This window comes from Acanthaster planci, linkage group LG02, assembly GCF_054643075.1.
Source record: "Acanthaster planci isolate LZ-2023a linkage group LG02, COTS_SCS, whole genome shotgun sequence".
Lineage (NCBI taxonomy): Eukaryota > Metazoa > Echinodermata > Asteroidea > Valvatida > Acanthasteridae > Acanthaster > Acanthaster planci.
Window position 1 is genome coordinate 27,261,416 of NC_141778.1, and position 23,301 is coordinate 27,284,716.

The 23,301-nt window shown below is 40.6% G+C and overlaps 1 protein-coding gene across 1 annotated transcript in view; it reads left to right on the forward strand.

The window, feature by feature from the left end:
• The window catches only part of LOC110975888 (xylosyl- and glucuronyltransferase LARGE1-like), a 67,466-nt gene extending 45,211 nt beyond the window's left edge, over positions 1-22,255 (forward strand). The window contains exons 11-18 of the mRNA XM_022228753.2: positions 4,519-4,620; positions 4,980-5,067; positions 7,453-7,577; positions 10,944-11,099; positions 11,646-11,825; positions 14,822-14,946; positions 16,672-16,770; positions 18,153-22,255. Of these exons, the coding sequence (XP_022084445.2) occupies positions 4,519-4,620; positions 4,980-5,067; positions 7,453-7,577; positions 10,944-11,099; positions 11,646-11,825; positions 14,822-14,946; positions 16,672-16,770; positions 18,153-18,243 (966 nt within the window). The 3' untranslated portion in view covers positions 18,244-22,255. The remainder of the gene's footprint in view (positions 1-4,518; positions 4,621-4,979; positions 5,068-7,452; positions 7,578-10,943; positions 11,100-11,645; positions 11,826-14,821; positions 14,947-16,671; positions 16,771-18,152) is intronic.
• The last annotated feature ends 1,046 nt before the right edge of the window (positions 22,256-23,301 follow it).

The following is a 23,301-nucleotide window of genomic DNA, read 5'->3' on the forward strand; positions in this document are numbered from 1 at the left end:
AGAATCACCCCAATGGCCAGATAAGTTTCCATTCTACAGAAGGACCCATCTCACTTTAGTCCTCTCAATTGCCTTCAGTCTTTGCCTGGTTCCACCTCCTTGGACTAACGGCCAACAGGGTGGACTTTGGTCCAGGCTTCATTTGAGTCTCTTCTGCAACTGCGCCTGCTTTCCTATACCATCCTTGACCATTGAACTTCTGGTCCTCTAATCAGAGGACACTTTCACACATCTGTTATGGTAGCTAAAGGAAGATCACTTAAACGCCGAATTCAGTCTCATGGCCTAAATCCAACATGCTGATAAAGGACCACATCCTCGCTTGAATGAAGCTAGCTCCCTTCCCTTACTTGGGGTTTCCGGGAACTGGAATGCCTACTCTCAGTAAAATCACTTCTGTACCCACTGCAGGAACTTCAAGTGATTTTCCACACCCCACATTTTCTCCTCATATGCATCACAGGGAGAACACCCTGGTCAGCCCAGACAACTCAATGGCAATGGCTAATCCCCGCCATCAAGTTGACACACATTTTCTTTTTTTCCCAGTTTGGCATCCTGACATGAGAACCTTATAATGGATAAAAGACCATGCGATCAACATATCGCAAGACCGGATAATATGATAGTGGTTGTGATCTCACAACAACCCACTGGACTCTGCTCCTTGGCATAGTCAGAACACTTCCTTATGTACTCACATTGAGTTCTTCTCATCAGCGGACAAGACCTTGCTCTTGGTGTTTTCCACCAGAGCACCATATTTGTAGACATAGGCCAGGATTGCTTTATCTGCAGATCAATCAGGCCTCCTTACTAGCGTATGCTTTCCCTCTTCCTCTCTGATCCCTCTGGTCCTCCCTGAGATACAGCACAAACGCTACCGGAAATCGCCCCGCTCTGGCAGCTTCAGCCTTGGTTCCCCGGACAGAACAGACTGTTGGTACACTAGCTGTATATCCTGATCAGACTGGATCTCCTCCCAGCAGCCCAAGTGAGGGATCTTGCAGTATTATACAGTATTGGATATCGTCCAACGATCCTTCTGCTCTGCAGAATTTTCTGACGATGCTGCAGCCATGTCCACATGGGTACAGCACTTCTCTGTTTGTCATCTGATCTGTTTGTCATCTGTTTGTCATCGGATTTCCTCATCTACCTTTTCCACTGTGGAGAGGTTTCTATGGTCTGCTTCTACAGATCATCCATGGCCTCTATATACAATTGGTTTGGAAACAAGTCCCATCTCTGATCATATGGCCCTTCGTCATCTCCTGTGTGGTATGTCCAATGACCATCTTCATACCAAGCAGCTGCTCATGTCTGGGGACCTAAGCAAAAGCCCTCCACTTGCTTATTGCCCCCCTTAGTTTGAGCCCCTCATTGACATCTCCCTATGGTGTGCCTGCACCAACCCAGCCTTCCTCCTGGCTGTGGGTGCCTCCATAGGACACTGTATACTGCAAGTCCACTCTGTTTGCCAAAGCTCACTCTTGCTGGTGGCTGCATAATTTCAGCCTCATCCTGTCTATCAGCTCTTTGACAAAAAAGTGTCACCTCATCATTTGAGCCGTCAGATATATTTGTACTCTCGATTGCCTCACACACTGGAGACATTATGTACAAACTCTGGTGCCCAGTCCAGATACTGAATTAGTAAAGCAAAGCACTGGACAGGGACAGGCACCCAATGATTCTTCACTACCACAAGGCTCCATCGCCCACCAGCAAGAGACCCCATCACCCGCCGGACGTTGTTGGCCTTCACATTCACCCAGCCAGATGGGTCATCATGCACTGAGGAACATAGTCAATGCAACATCGTTGGGCCCATGATGTAAGAGCAGGTGTCTACATGTACATCTGGGCCTTAATTTCAAGGGCTTTCTACTGTAGACTTCTGCAAGGCTGCATGTTAAAAACTCTCTCTCTACCTTTACCTCTTGCTACTGAGGGGCATCCTGCAAAGTGACTCTCTACATGGCAGGATGATCGTACGGTCCGCTGCACAGACTCCTGCAGCAAGGACAGATAGCAATGCATCCTGAAGACAATATTAGAGGGAGTTAAGTTCCCGACCTCCCTTATCATACAGGTTTGTCATCATTATTGATGCACATATCTGACCTTGTTAGGTGGGCATTTATCCTTTTACGACATTACATATTTTGTAGCCAACCCCCCCACATAGACTGGTGCCACTCTACATGTGTAGTGATTGTTTGGGTAGGTAGAGTCCTCCCACACAGCTAGTGTGGTGTAGTGTTTTCTTTTTTCTTTTTTTTTTATAAAGTACTGTGCAGCTAAGCAAGCGCGCGTGACAGTGGGTGGAGTCTACTAGAGAACACCTACCCAAACAGTCCTCCCTGCCCCAGCTCGGACATCTTTAATCGCTTTCGAAAAGAAGGACAAACATGGCAGAGTAACTGCAAAGCATAGTGGGAGGTCAGGGGGCACCACGGATGATCAAGTCTTTTTAGAGAAAAACTATAGGTGCATGGGAAATTTGCATATGTAGTGACTGTTTGGGTAGGTATTCTCCAGAAGACTCCACCCACTGTCACACGCGCTTGGTTAGCTGCGCAGTACTTTATAAAAAAAAAGAAAAAAGAAAACACCAGGACGTCTGCTGCCATGACCAATCCAAAGTTAAGTTGGAGAGCCAAAAAATCCAAATGACTAGTACAATAGGTCAACAAATTTTAATAAATTTAAATTCAATTAAAAAAAAACGAGCAAAAAATAATAAGTCTAAATAGTTAAGCAAAGTTAAAATGAACTCCCTCCTCAAATGCATCAAATCACAGCGAACTTCGTCGTTTGTGATTGATGTCACTAGAGGAGCTGGCCCAGTGGTGGACTCACTGCCAGTCAGCGGTATCCTCAATGGCACCCGTCAGTGGCTCATTGACATCTTATGTCCCATTTAAAAGCCATCTGAAAATTTCAGTGTTAACCACTTCCCGCTGGGGATTCCGGATCCGGACACGTACATGTATGCTTTATATGCATGGCTGGGGTCTCCAAACTCGGACAAAGGGAACAGGGCCTTGTAACAAAATACTGGACTCGGAACAAAAGACCAGGCTGCTGGGCATTACCGTCATTTTTTCACTCTCAAAAGTGGAGATAATCCAGCCTTGTTTTGAAACAGTATACCACGGTTTTGGGCATTTAGAGCGAGCGGATTACCACCTGGGACAAAAGCACTTCACCACCGCAGCGATGAGCCAGTTTAAAGAATTTTGAAAACAGAAAAACAAAAATAAATATCCCGCCCCAGCATCATCAACATTAATAACTGCCCCGGCAGGAAGTGGTTAAGCATTTCTTTAACTATAACGTGGCTACGAAGTCAAGTTTAGGAAATCTGAGCAAAATATCAAATTAAACTTCTTCCGCACAAGTTAAAAACAAACGTCAATTCCTTTATCAGTGAAACGCAAATTATTCTGATCTCTTTAACCCCTTCGCTAGGAGGACTGCTACTACCGCACCATTGTGTGAGGATTAGTGCATACCACACGCACAGTCTATTCACCATGCAGTTGCTGGTTCAATGGGGCCTGCTGCTGGACAAAGCCCTCCATTCAGGGCATACCACAGCCCAGCAGTCGCGGTCAAAATAATCCCGCCGTGAAGGGGTTAAAAGCAAGAATCTTGTATTTCTAGACCATAATCATTCTTCATATGTCAAAATCAGGCATCTTTTCATCATGACAAATACAAAGTTATGGAAATTCACTTCAAAATCTAATACATGTATCAAATTCAGTATTTACACAAAATTAATAATAATAGTTCAACTTATGTGTGCAGGGCCAGTTCTTTGCCTGGAAAACTCACGGGCTCAAGCATTTCTCAGAGAATTTTGAAAATTGTGGTGTGCTCGCTACCGATGTTTGCCTTCTCCCTCTTAGCTTGCTTTTTCCTTTCATCCCCACACATCAGCTGTCTACAGGCCAATCAAACCCCTCACACACACTTGTTCCAAAACGTCAAAAAAATCACTCAACCTTTAACAACAGAGAGATACACATCATGGCTCTAAAATAAATAATTAACATAATAATACAAGACATGGAACGCACTTCATATTGTGTATTATGTTTATTCATTTTCTGGTCACTAATCTGGTTGCAAATACAGTGTAAAGATTGAAGAAAATAAAAGGATTGGACATGAGGGCTTAGGCCCACAGTAGCTGTGGTGGAGGAGTTTGAAACATTGTGGAAAGATCCCGGGTCATGTGTTTGCAGGTTTTGACTAGCACCTCCAGAGCAAAGATTGTGGTGAATTCAGAGAATACCAAAGTTCAATTATTACAGCATTAGCATGATGTTTGAGTGGTTTGCACAGTCAAATTTCACTCTTGCCAGTTTCGCTGTTCAGCATTTTGATTAGAAGTGCTGGTATTTCATTACAGTTTTTACATGCATGACTTACTTCTAACTACCATTGATAATTACTTTTAAAAATTCTTTATGACCTCCTTTTCTTATTAATATCACTTTACAGTTTAGTAAATTAGATGAAGATGACCAGTGCTACGAGTTTCGAAGAGAGAAAATTCTCACTCATAGAACACACTTGTACTACCTGGACTACCAGTATACACCGGTAAATATGCAGTATTTCCTTGCATCAATATATACACAGTTACCATTACCAGTCAAATGCACCTCTATCATTGTTCAGTGTTCTAATGACCCAGGAAAATGAAGATAACCACTAGGCACAGTATGTGCATGTAACATGACCATGAGGAGGCAGTGGTACCTTGCCTTGGAGGTTTTTATGCATATGCTGTTGCCATTCATAGGGCAGATTGGTTGGAATATGTGAAGACCCTTCAGTGTTTCATGGGATGAAGCAACTGGATAGATCTGCACATACATATATGTACATGTATATTATTTCCATCAGTGACCCTTGTTAGGACCATGCTGATTTTGTAAATTTGCATTTTGTGTGCCCAGAAACCAGATGGTAATGATGTTACACTTGTTGCCCAGCTATCCATGGACAGGCTGCAGATGTTGGAATCAATCTGTAAACACTGGGATGGTGAGGTGTTCTCTTTGACATTCTGTCAGTATTTTAAGAATTTGTTCAATCAGTACTTGAGCACTTAAAACAGTCTCTTTTGTGGGAAGTTGAATAAAAATGTCACAGGAATTAATTAGGTAACTTCCTTAAACAGTGTTGAAACACAGTGGAATACAGTTGTTTGGGTTTCAGCAAAGTTATCAAGACTGGGACCAACAAAACAAACTCTCTGTAAATCTTAACCAAGTTCTTTTCAGAATTTTGTGTGCCTTTCAAAAGAGCATAGTAAGAGGATGCCGTGCTCTGTGGAAAGTCATGCAAAAGTCTCAAAGTACATTTTTCATTTGGACTTTTTGTTCACATTTTAATTTGAATTTTGGTCTACGAAAATGCTTTTGATGGTTGCTATGGTTAAAGACCACGCTCTCCACGTCCCACTGGAAAGTTTCTGAGTTGGTAGGCTCTAACTCAGAAAAAGTACCGCCTTTTTAGCCTGCCTGTTCGTTTGCATTGTTTATCCAAAGATTAAGATGCTATCGGTTTAATCCTTTGTGTATCTAAAGTCTCATCAATTGGGGTTAATTTTTTGCCAGGAATATCTGACAGAATTCTTCGTTTTTACTTTAAAATGCATTAGTTCAAGTTTTCTATTAATGGAATAAATACGTGCAATTATCTGGTCTTAAACATGCATGTAAGACCGGCTCAGGAGAATGGACGCGACTAATGCACGAGCCGCAGACGAGGCCATTATCAGCGTTCAGTCTCCTGATGGGCCGGTCATATACAATTGTTCCACCGGCCAAGCACATATTTATTCCCATTCATAAATGCTTTTTTGTGCAGGAAGTCAAAAAAAGTCAACATGTGATAGATTTCCAGTGAGTTTGTTCTAGAATTTTACTTTCATTTTCTCAAACAACCCATTCATTTTATGGTACATTCCTTTTCAAACTTGTCCAATAGAATCTCCTTAAATGAACTTGGTGATCATGTGGCTGTTGTGTGCACACAGACTATTGACCAATTAGACTCTACTAAGCTGTTTCATATCCATGTGCAAGCATGTGATTTATGCAGGGGGCATTATCACTTCTCAGCGGGCATTATCAAATGTTAATATACTGTCAGGTGGCTGTTTTGACCAATAGGAACAAAAAAACTGTCCTAGGTATTTATTCATCTGTGTTACTACTTTATAAACTTTTAAACAAAGACCATTGGAAGGTAGAGAACAATTTCAGCTATTGTATTCTGCTCTGAGCTAGAGGAAGAATTTTATGATGTAGACACATATATTTACCCTATTTTCTGGAAATGCACATTTTCAAAGTCATGCAAGCATAGGCAAAGTCAAAGCTGCACGTGTGAAGATGCACTGGTGTACTGGCCTACGTGTATGTTGATTGAGATGTTACAGGTGAACACATCACAGCCTCATTTTTCATGGTCATGCAAAATTGCTATGCACATCTGTTTTCATTAGTTTACAATATATGGCCTCTAAAATAGTTCTGCTCACAGATCCCCAGCTGGCCCTCATGTTTCGGAGCAAGCCTGAAAATTTTTTTCAACAATTTAAAAAAATAAAAGATAACTAGAGGTAGTGGTTGTCACAGCAACAACCGCAGAGCTGTTTCGAATTTTGAAATGTTTAATGGGAAACTAAAATATACAAAAATCAATTAAAAAAAAAGATGACGTTATTATGACATCATCAGTCAGGATTAATTCATGTATCAACTTCATGCAGTATTTAAAAAAACTGAATGTATTATGACACACTATGATTATACCACGATATATTAAAGACAGACTTCAAAAATCTAAACTAACAAATCAACACCTAATTTCTAGTAACTTCTTTCAAAGGACTGAAGCACAAATTAGCAAAGAGTAATAGTCTGAACAGAAGTCATTTGACCAACATATCACTGAAACTACAGAGGAAAATTACACAACTTTCATATTTGTGGCTCTAGGAAGGGTTAATCAAACAGTCTGTGTCCATGAGAAACCTCAGTAGAGAGGAACTGATTAAATGTCAGTAAAATCATAGCAAAATGTTACGGTAAATTGGTTGCTGAAATATTAGTGGCCAAAAAACGGCCTGCTCTGTTATATCAGTGGCACCCCTATTGAGGTCCAAGAGGGAGGGAAGAGCTTCTCTGTAAACAGTGAAGGGTGTCTTCTGTAGAATATGTAGGACGGAAATTCCAGCTGTGACAGAGACAAAAACAGTTTCTCGTACTTAGTCTGCATAAAATCAGAAATGTGAAGAGGTTTTGCAAAATGCTTGCTTCCACAGCAAGAGTAGAGTGTGAAAACTTCACTGTAAAAACCCTCTGCCTGTTGTAATATTTTGTTGCTTGATCTGATGTACGTGAACGTTGTATCTATCAGGTCCCATCAGCTTGGCCCTGTACATGTCTGATGCTGAGGCTCAGCAGTTCCTACGCTTCACACTTAGCTCTGATGTATTGATGAAGCGCAAGAATGTGGGCTATCATGTAGTCTACAAAGAGGGGGTAAGAAAACTAAAGTCTGCCTCATAAACACAATTTTTTGGTTTCGGAAACCTCTGTGGGTGACATCACTGAGTCTTGGTTCTTCTCTCGGATTGGTCAGTTAGTGGTTAATCCATATTTTACACTTGGGACTCAAGGGGGCAAAAATAGTGTTATCATCTATGGGGAAAATCTGAATTATTGACCAAACTCTTAGCCTTTACACCAAATATTCCTGAAATTTAGCTGATTATTTGCTAGGAATATCTCCCACACTATGCAGAAAAGGCCAAAAATAAGGAGAATAAAAATCCCTGTACAAAGTGAAGGGAGGGTTGCCCCCTCGCCCAGATGTGAGTGCAATAAATGAAACAACCTCAGAGCGAGAATGTTAATGTACTGTTGAAAAACAACCTTGCTCTTCCAAATTTCTGACCAGATCCCTCAAAATGAGTCTTAAGACCTTTATTTAAGTACAGTACAATGCCACTATTATATAGAACATGCCTCTTGACTCAAAAATGTTTTATGCACTTTACTAATTTTTGGCCTAAAATCCTTATTCAGTGAATGGTCTGGAGCTGGAAACTTGTGCATCAGAGACTGAAAATCTCTATACAGTCGACTCCCATTGACACAAAAGTCAGGGGACTTACTAAACTATTTATATTTTCTGGAACCTTATCTTTAATAAAAAGTATTCGCAAGAAAGGACATTAGCAACTTAATTGGTGATCGACGACAGAAATGCAATTTTCTACTTGTACAAAGTGAAGGAAACCGGTGAATTTTTGTGTGGATAGTAGAGGGCATAGGTAATGTGTTTTAGAGAGATTTAGAACTTTTACACTTCACTTCCAAAGAGACCTACACTGTATATGGGTAGGGCAGTAACAGATTTTAAAGGGGATGGGCCATGTAGGGTTAAATTGACGTTATATGATAATTTTCAACGGTTTTATAAGCAAAAAGTTGGATTAACCCCTCTTTTATGTCATTAAATCAGCAAAACTTGGCATTTTTTTCAGTCTCTGCCTGGGCTCTGTGCAAAATTTGATCGAAATGGGTCAATGAGGGCAGCAGACAAATCTTGGCAAAAATGTGACGTCATAAGACGAACTAGACTTTCCAGACCAGAATGCATAGTTCTGCCAAGAAAGTTGATCGGTTCAAGCAAGTGAATCGCAGTGCACGGTGAAAAAATTGACGGAATGGAATACCAACTTTGACAAAGTAGGCTCGCCTATAACCATGAACAAAAAACTACCCCCAAAATCACTGAAACACACAACAAAACAACCAAAATGGCAAAACAGATGAAAGACAAGGAAGGCAATGTAGCTTTCCCAGTAGGCAGTAGGCCCTAAAGATAAATCCCAACCCAACATCAACCTGTTTCGCATCATCTGGTTTTGCCGTTTGTCGACGATAATACGTGCATGTTTCACCTTAAAACAGGATTTATCAAACAAACATCAGCAAAAGCAGCTATTGAATAGCCAATGATAGGACAATTACGTCTCTTCAGAAAGCCAAATTTTTATTATGGTGCAGTTACAAATCATTACCAGCAAGTGTTTTTCCGAGGATGGATTTGTGCAGGGGACCACCGTGCTTGCCATCCTTCCATCCTTGGAAACAGTGGTTCGCAGTACCCGCTGCTACATCTGACTCTAACTAGCCAGCCGACACCGGCAAGCTTGTCAGTCGAGTGGTAAAGCCGTCTGCACTAGTAAGCAGGAGGTCATGGGCTTGAGTCCCACACAAGTATGCTTGTTGGTTTTCTCACAAGCCTGTGGGGGCAAACAGTAAATATACAGTGTTGTAATACACGTCGGGCAGGGCAAAATCCAAAATTAGTCAGTGTTTTGTTGTCGATCCTCCGGGTCGCCGCCATGCCCGTACCCAACAGCCTCGAGTTGCAAAATCTGTTCCCGAGTATATTCTGGTTCGAACTGATAAGGCAATATGTCTTGTGCCTCATCAGCTCCTTCAGTGCTGCTGCTTTCTTTGTCAAATGAATAAGACCAACATGACAATTGATTGCTGAAAAAGCATCAACGCTGGAATTATCATTGCTTGAGTCTGACATGATGGCACATGCTAATGCTTCTGCATTACATACATGTCAACGTGTTGTTACCTAACAGTAAACAGTTGCCGGATAAAGGACTCTGTCTTATGACGTCACGATTGTTGGGAATTTCTTCAGACAACTTTTGGTACCTAACAGCTATTGTTTAGCTTTTGCTCCCAGAAGGGAGTGAAATAAGGTTTTGAAACTATAATTTGTAACATATTTTCATGCATTCATATTTTGAAATTATGGAGAGGTGTTTTCTTGTTATATGTATGTTTGTTTTATGTGTTGATGCACGTTTTACAAGAAATCTTCCCAGCAAGGCCTATCCCTTTTGAAACATGAAATTTATATTAATAAGTGATGTACAGTAGGGGTATTTTGCTTTTGGTGGGGAGTTGGTAACAGATGTTTTTTATTTGGGTCCTCTGATGGCCCGGAAATTGCAAGTGCCCATTGTCTGTCATCTTTGTTTGGATTGGGCAGCACAAAATCCCCCATAAAGAATATTTTTTTGTTTTTTGGAATCTAAACTGCCCAAAACTGCAGTCCTGGATTAGTGAGCATTATCACTTTGCCGAGTACAACAGCATACATTGTATTTATTGAATGGGTGCAGCGATTGACGAGTTGTTTTCAAAATGCTCATGCTAAATAACAATATACTTGTACTCAGGCGCACTGAAAAAAGTTTTCTCTTGACATAAATCCTGTACCACCCAAGCTCATATTTGAGATTTTTTTCCTTATTGAAATGTACACACTTTAGTCGGGACTGGCCAAACATCTTAATTGGAATCTTGTTGTATCTAAGTTTGTATTACTGAGAATTGACTCTACCCAGCAACCACTATAACAAACTTTTTTGTGGACCCAGCTAGCCAGGCGTGTTTGTTATGGTGGTGTTGTACTTTAATTTGGTTTTTAGTTTGCATAATAGAAAGAGAAAACTGGACTTCTTGTTCTGATGTGTCACTCAGTTTTGGTGATGATGTAATGGCCACTGTGCTGGTGAAACTGTTGGTTTTTGTTTCCATTGATTTGCATTGTTAAAAATTCTATTAAAGGCCTCTGACTCAAAAAATGGTTTTGATCAGATAACAATTGTACCTAGGCTACTGCGCTGCTAAAATATCAACATGACTTTGAGGAATGAAGTTGCATGCAATAGAACTGTTTTTATGGAATCCTTCAGATGCACCTTTTTGCAATCTATCTTCTTTTTGATGAGCATTTGTATTATTACTTTTACTGCCATTTAAGGAGATAATGTTTAGCAGTAATCAAGTTTAATTATCTGTCTGTAGCAATTCTACCCTGTGAATTACCTTCGCAACACTGCTTTGAAGCAGACCAACACTCCGTATGTCTTCTTGTCTGATATCGACTTTCTGCCGATGTATGGATTGTATTCATACCTGAGGAAAGCCATTGATATGATGGACATGAAGTCATCTAAGAAGGTCAGCTTTGTGTTTAACTCCAATCACAACTTTTTCTATACCTTTTTTTAATCTCCAAGACCACCTCTTTTCAGGAACCTACATGGGGCATTCTTTATGATAACAATTGTCAAGAAAGTTTAACTTTTTCCACAATCCTGAAAATTCCTGCTGAACTCGCCAATCAGATTGAAAAGATTTGGAAGGTTAGAGTTGATGAGAAATACAACTATTTCACCAGTTATGCATGTAATTGAATATGGAAGAAGTTGACTGCTTTTGCTTTCAAAATAAAAAGTGGAAATCAAGATATCAGGACATACTAATTCTATATGGCATATAATAATAATAATATCAAAGCATGTATAAGGTGCACAGTGTCTGTAATTAAAAAATGCTAAAATATCATTATCACTGATCGTTTGGCTCACAACATCTGAACATTCCTGAAACCATCTTAGCTACATTTAAGGTTACTTCAAACTTTAGTGCAGCAGAATTAAATTGACAATGTGACTGAATTAACTAAAGGGGAATGTTGGTTTTTACCTTTCAAATGTTCAACAGGCTTTAGTAGTCCCAGCCTTTGAGACACTACGCTACCGTCTGACTTTCCCCAAATCCAAGGCAGAACTCTTGCACATGCTGGACATGGGCACCTTATTTACATTCCGTTACCATGTGTGGCAGAAGGGTCACGCCCCCACCAACTTTGCTAGGTGGCGGACAGCCACAACTCCCTACCAGGTAGGAGCTCTGTGTGTGAACAAGAGATGTTCATTAAAACAATCACATAGCAGCCTCACTCACTTTGCTGATGAGGACTACTTACTCATGGAGCAGATAAGCATGCTTGAAACACGGACGGACCATTTACCCAGGGATGTGCAACTTAAGCTCAGAGCTGGTTCAATGCGTGTTACGGCCGGCACAATATCAAAGCAGAAATTAAATTGGATTATCTCTAATAATGAAATATGTATTCCTGTCTACCACTTTGTTTTCTTGGAATATTTTAAGTCAGGGTACACCCTTTCTAAAAATATGCTGCTCAAGATATTTCATCCTATACATTCTGAGAAAAGTGTACCACATAATTGGGGAATCTTGCCTCATTAAAACTTCGTTTCTGCTTGAAATTGATTAATGAAGATTTATTCGTCTAAACAAATAGATTAAGCACCGCGTTGGCGCATCGTCTCGGCAGAACCACGGCTGCACTGTACATGCTGCATGCTGCAACGCGTGTCGCAGTTTTCTCGAGAAAAGTCGAGAGCACCTGTGGTGGTAATAACAATCTGTAACATGCATGGAACCGCTCGCGGTTGCACATCACTGGGTAAATAGTCCGTGCTTGAAAGAAGTTACCTTACAACATCCATGTTAGGCAGGATAATCCTAGGGTCTGTTTAACACGGATCTGGATCTCGATTTCCAACGACACACTGTTGTGAACCTCAGCCAACACACCCTGTTGACCACTGAGACAGATGTCCTGTCCCCAGGCATAAACTTCGCCAACCCACCACGCGCCGTCTCCCTAGCCGACATCATCCAAGCCACGGAATCTGCCATACGGAAGCTTGACAAGACCACAGCTGATAACAATTGAGTCAAGATCCATCAAGCACTCCTACACGCCAAACCGATCAAGCCCAACCTCACCAGACCCAAAGTTGAAGCCCTCCGTGATCTCCGCAGTGACAAGTCCATACACATCCTCATGGCTGACAAGGGCAATGCCACCGTGGTCATGGACCGCGTGGCTTACTCCAACAAAGTACAAGACATCCTCACAGCCGGCACCTACCGCCCCCTACCCAAGGACCCCACTCAAGCCATCGAGAAACGCATTGCCAGCCACCTCCTCGCCCTCCACCGCTCCGACTCCATCCCAGCAGATCTGTACCGTTGCCTCTGCCAGTCGACATCTACCTGTCCAAGATTTTTGGTCAACCCAAGGTCCACAAGCCGGGCATCCCCCTGCGCTCCATTGTGGTTTTAAGGGGCTCACCGACGTACGAGACTGCCTGCCTCCTGACTGGCATCCTCCAGCCCCTGGTCGGCAACACACCATATCTCCAACTCCACCTAGTCCGTGAAGCTCATGAGAAACCTGTCACTCCAGCCAACAGACATCATGGTGAGCTTTGATGTGGTGTTGCTATTCACCAATGTTCCCACCGAAGAAGCATACCAGGCCAAGTATACATTGGGGAAACCGGAAGGAACCTCCCCACAAGACTCCAAGAACACTGCTTGCACAGCCGACGAGGAGAATACGACAAGTCAGCCATCATCAAACATGCACTCTCCATGGACCACCGCATCAAATGGGACAGAGCAGAACTCATTGCCCCCATCCAGAACTGGCTTCCAAGGAGAATCCGAGAAGCCATCAAGATTTTCCGGCACAACACCGTACCCCAAGACATCAGTTTCAAGCTCAACGTCATCTGGCGCCCACTACTAGCACCCAAGCAGACACCCACTCCCGGGTAGTAGGGTCCCCTATACCCAAACCCAAGGTTTCCTAACAATTCCAGGATCCTACACCTTCACGCAACAGGGCATACACCGAGTCACTCAACCTGTGAATCCTGTTCCATGCTCCACCGCTTCTGGATTACCTTTATAACCAGCTATCCACTCCAGTCTGGCACTCTCCTGAGGACTGCCAGAGCACACTGGCCGAAACGTCGAGTTAACACTCACCGGTTCTTTTAAGAACCACACCTCGCCCAAAAGAGATTGATTCCATGGTGTACCCACAAACCCTTTTCTCAAAGGATCACTGGTCGTGATCTGGATCTGTGTGAAACAAACATGACCATACTCTCTTAAATTGTTAGACACAGGCAAACTGACCCCCCAACCTGATCTGTTTGGATACTCAATAGTTGAACAGTTTTTCTTCCCAAAGTGGCAACACACCCAAAATTCTTATTCTGAAACCACAAGGCTATTAAACTTTCTTAACAACCAGCTCTAGATTAGCCAGGTTGTGGGCAGTGGTCGGAAATACATGTACATGTAATTACACAAAGTCAAATTGCAAAGATTAGAACCCAAGTTCCAGGGCCATCTTATGCAAGATGAGTCTACCATGGCCAGTGATGTGTAAACATTATTAATTCAGAGGCAATCTCTGTTAAGTAACAACTTTTCAGTCATAACTGTGGGAAAACCTCTTTTTTGTAATGTGATGTCCTCCTTTTGAATGGACACTAATGAATCATTGAGTCTTGTCCAAACATATGCAGCCATTTTTTGACGCTGGAATGGAACTGGAGGTCATATAAAATACACATGTATTTTTTTTTTAACTTGAACAATTCGCAATACCAGAAAGCTGCTGTAAGCAGCCAATATTCTGCTGAATCTATTGTGCCTCATGGGGAAGAAGCTAGAAAACATTACCGAAGAGTATTTAGCTGGGTATGACCTACATGTACTTACCTGTGGCTAAAAGTAACATGAGCATCTATTGCAAATGCATGAAGCCCTCAGCTTGCAGTTTCCACCGACAGTTGTTTTATTTTCATCAGTCAATCTTCTGCCTGTTGCAACTAGCCAAAAAAACTCTGGCACTTTTAGGGACTTATTTGTGGTTGACAGTGTTTAAAGAAAGTCAACTGTGCAGTTTAAAAATGAGCTCATTGAGCTACACTTGTTGATACATGACTTGAATATTCAAGTTTTAAAAAGTTTTTAAAAACTGATTATTTCACTGTTGTCCACAGGTGCAGTGGGAACCTGATTTTGAACCTTACATAGTCATCAAAATGGAGTGCCCAACCTATGATCTCAGATTTGTGGGATTTGGTTGGAACAAAGTCTCCCAGATTATGGAAGTTGATGCACAGGGGTGAGTGTTCTGCTGCATAGGGACAGCAAGGGTGTGTTCAAGGATTGTTTCTGCCTTGGGTCAAAGTCTTCAGCCCTTGGGTTGAGACCCTTCCTGCTAGGTTCAGCCCCAACTATTGTCACAGAGACATCAGACTGATAAAAAACCATAGATTGGAACATTTCACTTGCAATCTGCTTGGAAAATCAAAGATAAAGCTGAAAGTGGAGACACACCCAAGTTCTGACAACCTCTACTTTTTCTGATTGAAGAGTACTCGTAGGCCCAGTATGTTTCAATACAATGAAATCTCAATAACTTGAACCTCAGGGAATGCATACAAATTTGGGTTGTCCAAATTTTGAGCTAATGAAAGTGTCTGAGTTGTGAAGTCCAATAGGCCTGCACATTACACTTACTGTGTATACGTAATCCAAATCAACTTGCTCTGCATTTCCAACTTTTTCTGTGGCTATTTCCCCACTTTTTTTCATTCTAATGTCACATACTTTTGCTCACAAATCATATTTTTTTTTGAGATTTCATGTTGTCACCCACAAGTTTCTTCTTTATTGAGAGATAAGCAAGAAAGCTTGAAAGTTTGCCTCTGAAGGTGTGCTTCCGGAACCCTTGGATAGGAAAAATAATATGCAGAAATTTCCGAATTTTCAATTGTTTTCCTTTGTTTTCTTCTTTTAAAAAAATCGCTTAGGAAAAAAATATTTGCGATGATATTAATTTTTAGAAACTTAAAATTACCTGACCTGAAAGAGAAATATTCTGCCAAAAACTGACCTTGCACTTCCAAGAATCAAATATACATTAAGACAAGTGCAATTCAGCATCCTTGTACACAGATAAACAGTGACATAAAGAATGACATATTATGGTAGTGTTTCAGTAAAAGGTAACTTAAAAACAGAACAAATCAAAATAATAAATAAGGAAATAAAATTGAAGGAATAATCTGCATTTACAAAGTATTCTAAAGTTTAATCTAACCTTTGCAACTCGACTGAATCTAGAACTCATCAACTGCAGGTAGGTAAATCTTTGCAGTGTACAGTCTCATTTTCACGTAAGTACGTGAAGTGTGAACAAATGTGCATGAACAAGGAGACGTAGAAACCACATTGCCGGAAGTGTAAGGTTTTTAATGACATTTGTTTTTTACACATCTCCAGGGGATTTTTCCAAAATATTAATTTAGGAACATAATGGTAACATTCTGAAATGAGTGTTTCTCGAGATGGTTTCAATTTCGAATCACTCTTCAAAAAAGTCATTGAACATGATAGAATGGCCCCATGATAAAATCTGCATCGGTGGTCCGCATGAGGGTTCCAGAAGCTCACTGTGTTACCTTTTACTTTCAGGCTCTGTAAACCAGTTTATGCTGTACCTTTGGTGTGGCAAACTTTCAAGTAATTTGCTCTATCATGTTTATTATTTGCAGCACAAAGTGCAGTACATACATGTAGTTAGGGTTTGTTTTCACGGGGGGTTTCCTGTGGGGTCACATGACCTTTCGTTTTGCAGTCAAATGGCCACAACAAAAAGTCAGCAATGGGACTACATCTGCATGGCTTTCTGCAGTTAGTTCCATGGTTGCAATCAGGCTAGCTCGAAAGCTAAAATTGATGATGTATTCTTTGTTATAGGTTCTTATGAACTTCTTCAAGGTCAGACTATTTTTATAGAGGTGTTACCTAAACTTTGAGTTGATCATTGTGTGTCTCTTGCTAGGTATGAATTCATTGTCCTACCCAATGCATTCGTCATACACATGCCCCACACACCAAGTTTTGACATAGCCAAGTTTCGCTCAAGCGATCTCTATCGGACGTGAGTATTTTAACTTATACTGTATCGTGTATATCAGTTAGTTTTAAACCAGGAGCCAGTGGCTTTCTGGTTCAAAACATTCACTCTCCAAGAAGAAATCCTGAATTCTGTTTCAAATATGGGAACTATGTCAAACAAAAATCTACTTCAGCATATGCATCGTAAAGGGGATGTAAACTGAAAATAAAGGGAGTTGTGAAAATATTTTGCCATAGAATTCTAAGTGAAGAATACCATTGCTTGCTGTATACTTTGCTTGGAACCAACAACTTTTCTGCAGTTTTGAAGAAACAAATAATGTTTTGTTTGTCTGTTTAGACTTTTCCCTACAAAGCTAAATTCTGTTCATTGAGGATTTCAGTTAAATTCTCTTCCATTTTGCACTGAAAATGGAAGATCATTGGATCTAAAACTGACAAGTCAAATGTAGTGTATAGGATTTGCATGTACTGCAATTTGTCAAAATTGGCTGATTAAGGGGTTTGCGGCTTACTTTGTGTGCCATTTCAAGGACTTGTTTCATTTTTTTAAGCATCCAATTACTTTTTCTATGGTATCCCACATAATGACTGACTTATCTATCATGATTTACTTTATATGCCATCCTGAGTGAAAATTTCATATTGGCTAGTCCGCTATTTATAGTACTCTAATGGAAACTGTTGAATATGTTCCAGGCATTGGAAAGATCAGTCTATGCCACAGTATATGAAGTCAGGCTAGAAAAGGGCTGCTGTACATCTGAGCAATTATTGCCGATGTTCACTGTGTGGTTTTGTATCTAGTGGGGCACTGCTGGGTACCATTTACCACATTTCCATGATGGGACACACTACTGGCTCTGTCATTTTGCATTTGCACCCAGCTCATGCTGACATGCACTTGTGATTCATCCACGTTTAATCCACTCCATTGGATTAGTTCAGTACTGATGTGCCATTGCTAGCTAATTCAGTTGTGGATGATTTAACAAATTTTGCCTGCGGTGTAGGAGTCCAGGGTGTTTTGTACACCTTAGGGGGCAAATGGCACTCGAGGCAAAGCCATAAATGATACTTGTGCACTTGTAGCAGATCACCTGATCACTTTACAACAAATAAAAGTTCACTATCTATGACCCTGGTATAACAATGACTATTGAGCACCAGTAGTGTGAGCTGATGTTTCTTCCTTCATGCTCCCATTGACAAATAATATCGTTATTCCACTTTTACGATGTCGTCATCCCATGATAAATTACCTGGGGATCTTGACATCTTGCTTGTGTGATGTTGTCAATCTGAGAAAAACTACGTGAGGATCTCAACAAGTCGGACGGCACTTCCAGGATTCCAATCTTTACTGACAGCATTTCCTGTTCCATTATCTCGTTTCTTTCATAGGTGTCTGAAAGTTTTAAAGGAGGAATTTCAGAAGGATCTCTCCAAGAAATACGGGTTTGCTGCTTTAAAATATGTCGCCGTGGAAACATGATATTCGGGATGTAGGGATACTGTACTTGTATTTTTGAAAATTAGATCGTTGACATGCTCATGTATGTTATACTGTGTACATATTTGGCTAAGCCCGCCTGTAGATCTTCACATTTTTATCAAATGATGGTGCACACAATGTTTCGCATTCTCAAAGCAATTACAACAATAAAAATTATGAGAAATGGACATCTACAAGTCACTTTCTTACATTCAAATAACCCAAACTTAGGCTAACCCACACCTCTGCAGCTTCATGAGCTAACCTGTGCATGAATGTGATAGGAAGCTCTGAGGTCCCAAAGAAAATCATATATGTAGAATATGTTGAATCGCCCATTCCAGTAACAAAGTGAAATTGTTGACATGAATTGTACACAATATGGTGGGTGGAACACCTCAGTAAACCTGTCTCAAAGCTGAATGTACCTCTGTCAGTAAATGATCACACATAAAAATAATGCAGCTCAAATGATGCTTTAGATTTTATACCCCAAAATGCACTTGACTATAAGCCTGGTTCCCATATCAATGTTAGAAACGCAGACAGCAAGGCAATGAAGATGCAAAGTGCAATGCAGACATGGAAACGTGTCCAACGGAAGTGTCATCAATAACCCAGACAAATGCAAACCAGCCTCAGAAGGATTGGCAAGATTGAGCCTGGTTCAACTTTGCCAACTGTTTGCATTGAGTTGCCAAGTAGGCCTATACAAACACACACACTCTGGCATGATGGGCATACAACAATGTCCCCCTCGCTTAGTATTACACTGTGACCATTTTCTCCTTGTTGCTATTAACATATGCAGCCCCAATTGTCAACGTAGCTGACCATAAACAAAATACCCGAAACCGGAGTGTCAGTTTGGTTCCAAGGGGTGGTGTTTCCACCTGAAAAGGCATTTTATGCAAATTTTTGTGGATGCCATTTTATTAATTTTTTTGGTGAAATGTTAAAAAGTGTCTCTTCTATAACTGTCTGCATCTTGACGTCTTGTATGTTGTCGGCGTTGATTACGACCATATGAAAGCCATGCTTTATCTTGGATTTTCAAACCTAGCTGTTTAAAATAAAAAACCAGTATGTATACTTTGAATAGGTCATGTGCTAAAATGGACCCTTTGTACATGGTGTGTGTAAGGTCATTTATTTCATGACATACCTTTTATTTTTTTTCAAGAATGTATGTCATTGAGGGTGTCTGTATCAGAAGCAAGCATTCATAAAATAATTGCAGTGTCCAAACTATTCAGCTATGACTGGCTAAATTATGTATTCATTATCCATGAAAGAGTCTCTTTTTGGTACAGAAATCTTCAACAATGAAATACATTGTGTACTTGATCAATAACGTTTTGAAAAGTCAAGGCCAAATAATGTCACTGAGTGTAATTGTAAATTGGACTGACTTCACACCAGACTGTTTCCAATGATCTCTCTACCATTTATTATTCATGATTTTGAGTAACGCAGTTAAACAACTTTCTTAGCAGTGGGAATCCTGTCAGTATGTTTTGGTTGGGATAATATCTTTGTTTCTTGTTATTAAATTTAATCTAAAGGTTTTTCTGGTGACTCATTTCAGTACGGTAGTACGTGTATGTCATCATTTTGCCTAAAATCATCAAGAGTGCTTGAACTCTTTTGTATGATTCTGAGTCTGTGCTACTTTTAAACACACCAAAATACGAAGTGATTTGATGGCTGAATCTGTAGTGTCCTCAGTCCTGCACATTGAGGCTGCTTATTAGAATGTCTATTTCATACAACTCCGGCTACCTGTCTGTACAGTGTAAATCCAGATCATTCTGCTTGATTTAACTTTCACATTGTAACAGTTCAGTTTGCTCGTGTCCAGCTGTAGTTACCTGTTTCCAAAAGAATAAATGCCTGATTCAGTTCACTGTAACATTTCGATTTTGCGACAAAACCACTCGAAGGTTACCGAAAAGATTATCCAACAGCCAAATTTCCCATTGTCCAAGGCATTGTTACTACGTGTATTGGCATCGGTAAATTTGATTTAAGTTGGAACAAAAGTGTTTGCCATTGCGACTAATTAGGACCAACTACGGAGTTTTCTTGATAGCAGCATTTTCATACAACTCATAACAACAGCAAAATGTGTGTTTTCATTTTATGTGTTAAGGGATTCCAAAGTGACACAGGTACATGTATCCTCAAGGGGGAACTGTAACCTTGTTAGGTTCTTGTGACGGAGAAGATGGGACTATTTCATCCTTCACTCACCCTGCATTTGATGCATTTGATGTGTGATTATCCACCGAATCCCTCATTTTGCTATCGCGTTGGTGGGGAGGGGGGAGCAGAGTGGCAAAGTGGAAGGGGTTGGAGAAATGTAAAGCCGAATCTGGATGCTGTGATAGCATTCAAATTACATCAGGTGTTCTGTAAATGCAAATTAAGTAACTGTTCATCTTTAAGTCCAATCAGACAAAGGCCTTTGTTCCTATTCATGTGAATAATATTACTGCCCTTGCATGCTTGGGTGTTTTGGAAGCTTTGTATTCGTTTTCCTGGATAATTTTGTAAAGCTTTTATCCTCATCTGAAAATTGTTCCTTTAATTTTGAAAATGAAACGAGAACATTGTCTTTGTGGAATTGAATTCATTGTATCCAAATGGAAGGACATAGTTTGAAATTGGCTGGATCAACCAACTAACTACATAAGTCTTTTTTATCTTGTCGAGGTGGAATGATTTGTCATTTTAATTTCTGGTTGGGTTTTGTATTACATGGACAAAATCTTGGCCAGCAATGCGTCAAACGCTCACGTTTGTTTGCCGTCTTTAGGTATACATGTTTGTTGTTTTCGAATTTCGGTTGGATTATTCACTTTTTGTAGGTTTTAATTGCCTCGTCGCTCTGCATTATGTTGACTAATTTGAGGAGACGCCCCCAATGTGCACATTCTGGACGTGCATGTGGAGTTTCATCCATTCTGTTGGCAGTGGATCGTGATACCACTGTAGCAATGGCTTTGCATTTTGCTCGCGAAAATATTTTCAGTTATCTAATGTATACAGTGTGTAAATATTTTCCTTTTTCAGAAGTTATTTTATACAGTTTCATTGCGAAGGCCAAGGCATGTTTTTTGTTATACTGAAGACAATGCGTTTTGGAATCCCAGCGCCGTGTAGAGAGAGTTGTAACATAGGTCAAGTGTGATTAAGGTTAACCATAGTATCATCTCTGATTGAGCGCACGTTAGTCGATGGTGGTTGGACTAATCTGGTCAACTGTTCGGGACCAGCCTACCAAGGGTTGGTCGTGTCGTTATTTGCTATAAACTTGTTTTTAATAGCACAGTGCAGAGAGGACCAGTTATAAGAATAATGCTGAAAAAACAGTCACTAGTAAACGACTATTTTCACTGTAATTTTTGCTATTTTGCCCTTCCTGCGTCAACCGTTTTCCCCTTCGACCTAACGACCTGACAACGGTTGACTAGGGTCGTTTTCACTTCACGTTCAACTTCACTTCACGAGCGCGAGGTCCGTCAATAATCAAACACCTAATCTAGTTGTCCATAATTGAACTTGTCCATAAGTGTCTCCACTGTTTGAAACTAATTGGCAGATGTATGCGCCTCGATGTACAACAGCCATACACTGTACTGTACACATAATGAAGAGCCATTTTTATTTCCAAAACGTGAACCGGTGTGATACAGAATGCACCCACGTAAGTAGGCCAAAAAAGCTGTCCACCGAGCTTGTGAATAAAAGTAATGCACTCATCAAGATGTATTTATTAGAGAGCTCTTAGAGCCATGGAATTTTGGAATTGAAGAAATAAGGCAATGAATAGCTGGCGTGCCAAGAAATGCCAGTTATTATTGTTATCAATTTCTGACAATGTCAGGGGTTGTGGAAAGGACTGTACAATCCATCGCCCCGGTTAAAATTCAAATACACAAAATGTAAGATTAAAAATTAAATGCAATTTTAACAATTATTTAGAATAAATAAAGTTCTGAGCAATTTAGATGCAATCGGGTCCGAAACTAAACTGCGGTGGCACCGCACTCCCACATTCCTCGGCTTGACGTGCGCATGCATGTGGCAAATCACGACACCCTATTGGTCAAAGAGGCATGTAACGTGCGAGTACCACCTGTCTAGAAGTGTTGTGCTACTGAGATACTGCCACATTTGAATTTCACCCTTTTGGGCATTAGGAGATACATAGAATTAAAGTTTGCACCCTTTACATAATGTCACCTTGTCTATAACACTTGCCAAATCTATCTACCAAATTTCAACCCGATCAGACATGTAGTTTACAAGATGTGGGCTTGTAAAGAATGTACTTTTAATGTCCGTTACTAGTCACACGATGAAGTCCTTACCACATCAGGTCAACGTTTGTCGAAAACTCTTCCTTTCCAAGAGATCTGCAAGGCTTGAACCCGATCGGACGTGTACTTCAGGAGATATGAGCTTTAAAGAGTGCGCCTCTAATGTCACGTGACTTGTCTCCTGATGACGTCATCTTCACATGAGGTCAATATTCCTCTTAAGGAATCCCTTTTCAAGATATCTACATTTTGAACCCGATCTGACATCTGCTTTTGAAAATATAGTGCCTTAAAGGTTGGAGCCTTAATGTCACGTGACTTGTCTCCAGTTGACACCATCATCAGATAAGGTCAACATCCTTTAAACCACTCCTTTTTCACAATATCTGCAAGATTTGAACCCAATAGGATATCTACTTCAGGAGATATAAGGCCTTAAAGAGTGCACCTTTAATGTCACGTGACCTGTCTTTTGATGACGTCATGATCACATAAAGTCAATATTCCTCTAGAGCACTCCCTTTTGAAGATATCTGCAAGATTTGAACTCGATTGGACATTTCCTTTAGGAGATATGAGGCTTTGAAAGATAAAGATTTAACGTCAAGTCACGTGACATATATTATGACGTCATTGTGGCGATTTCCTTCTTGGACCTTTTCCAGCTTGTGTGCTAAAAGCAAGAACCTAACATATAACTAGTCTGACCTATAAGAGTATCGAAGTCTGGCGT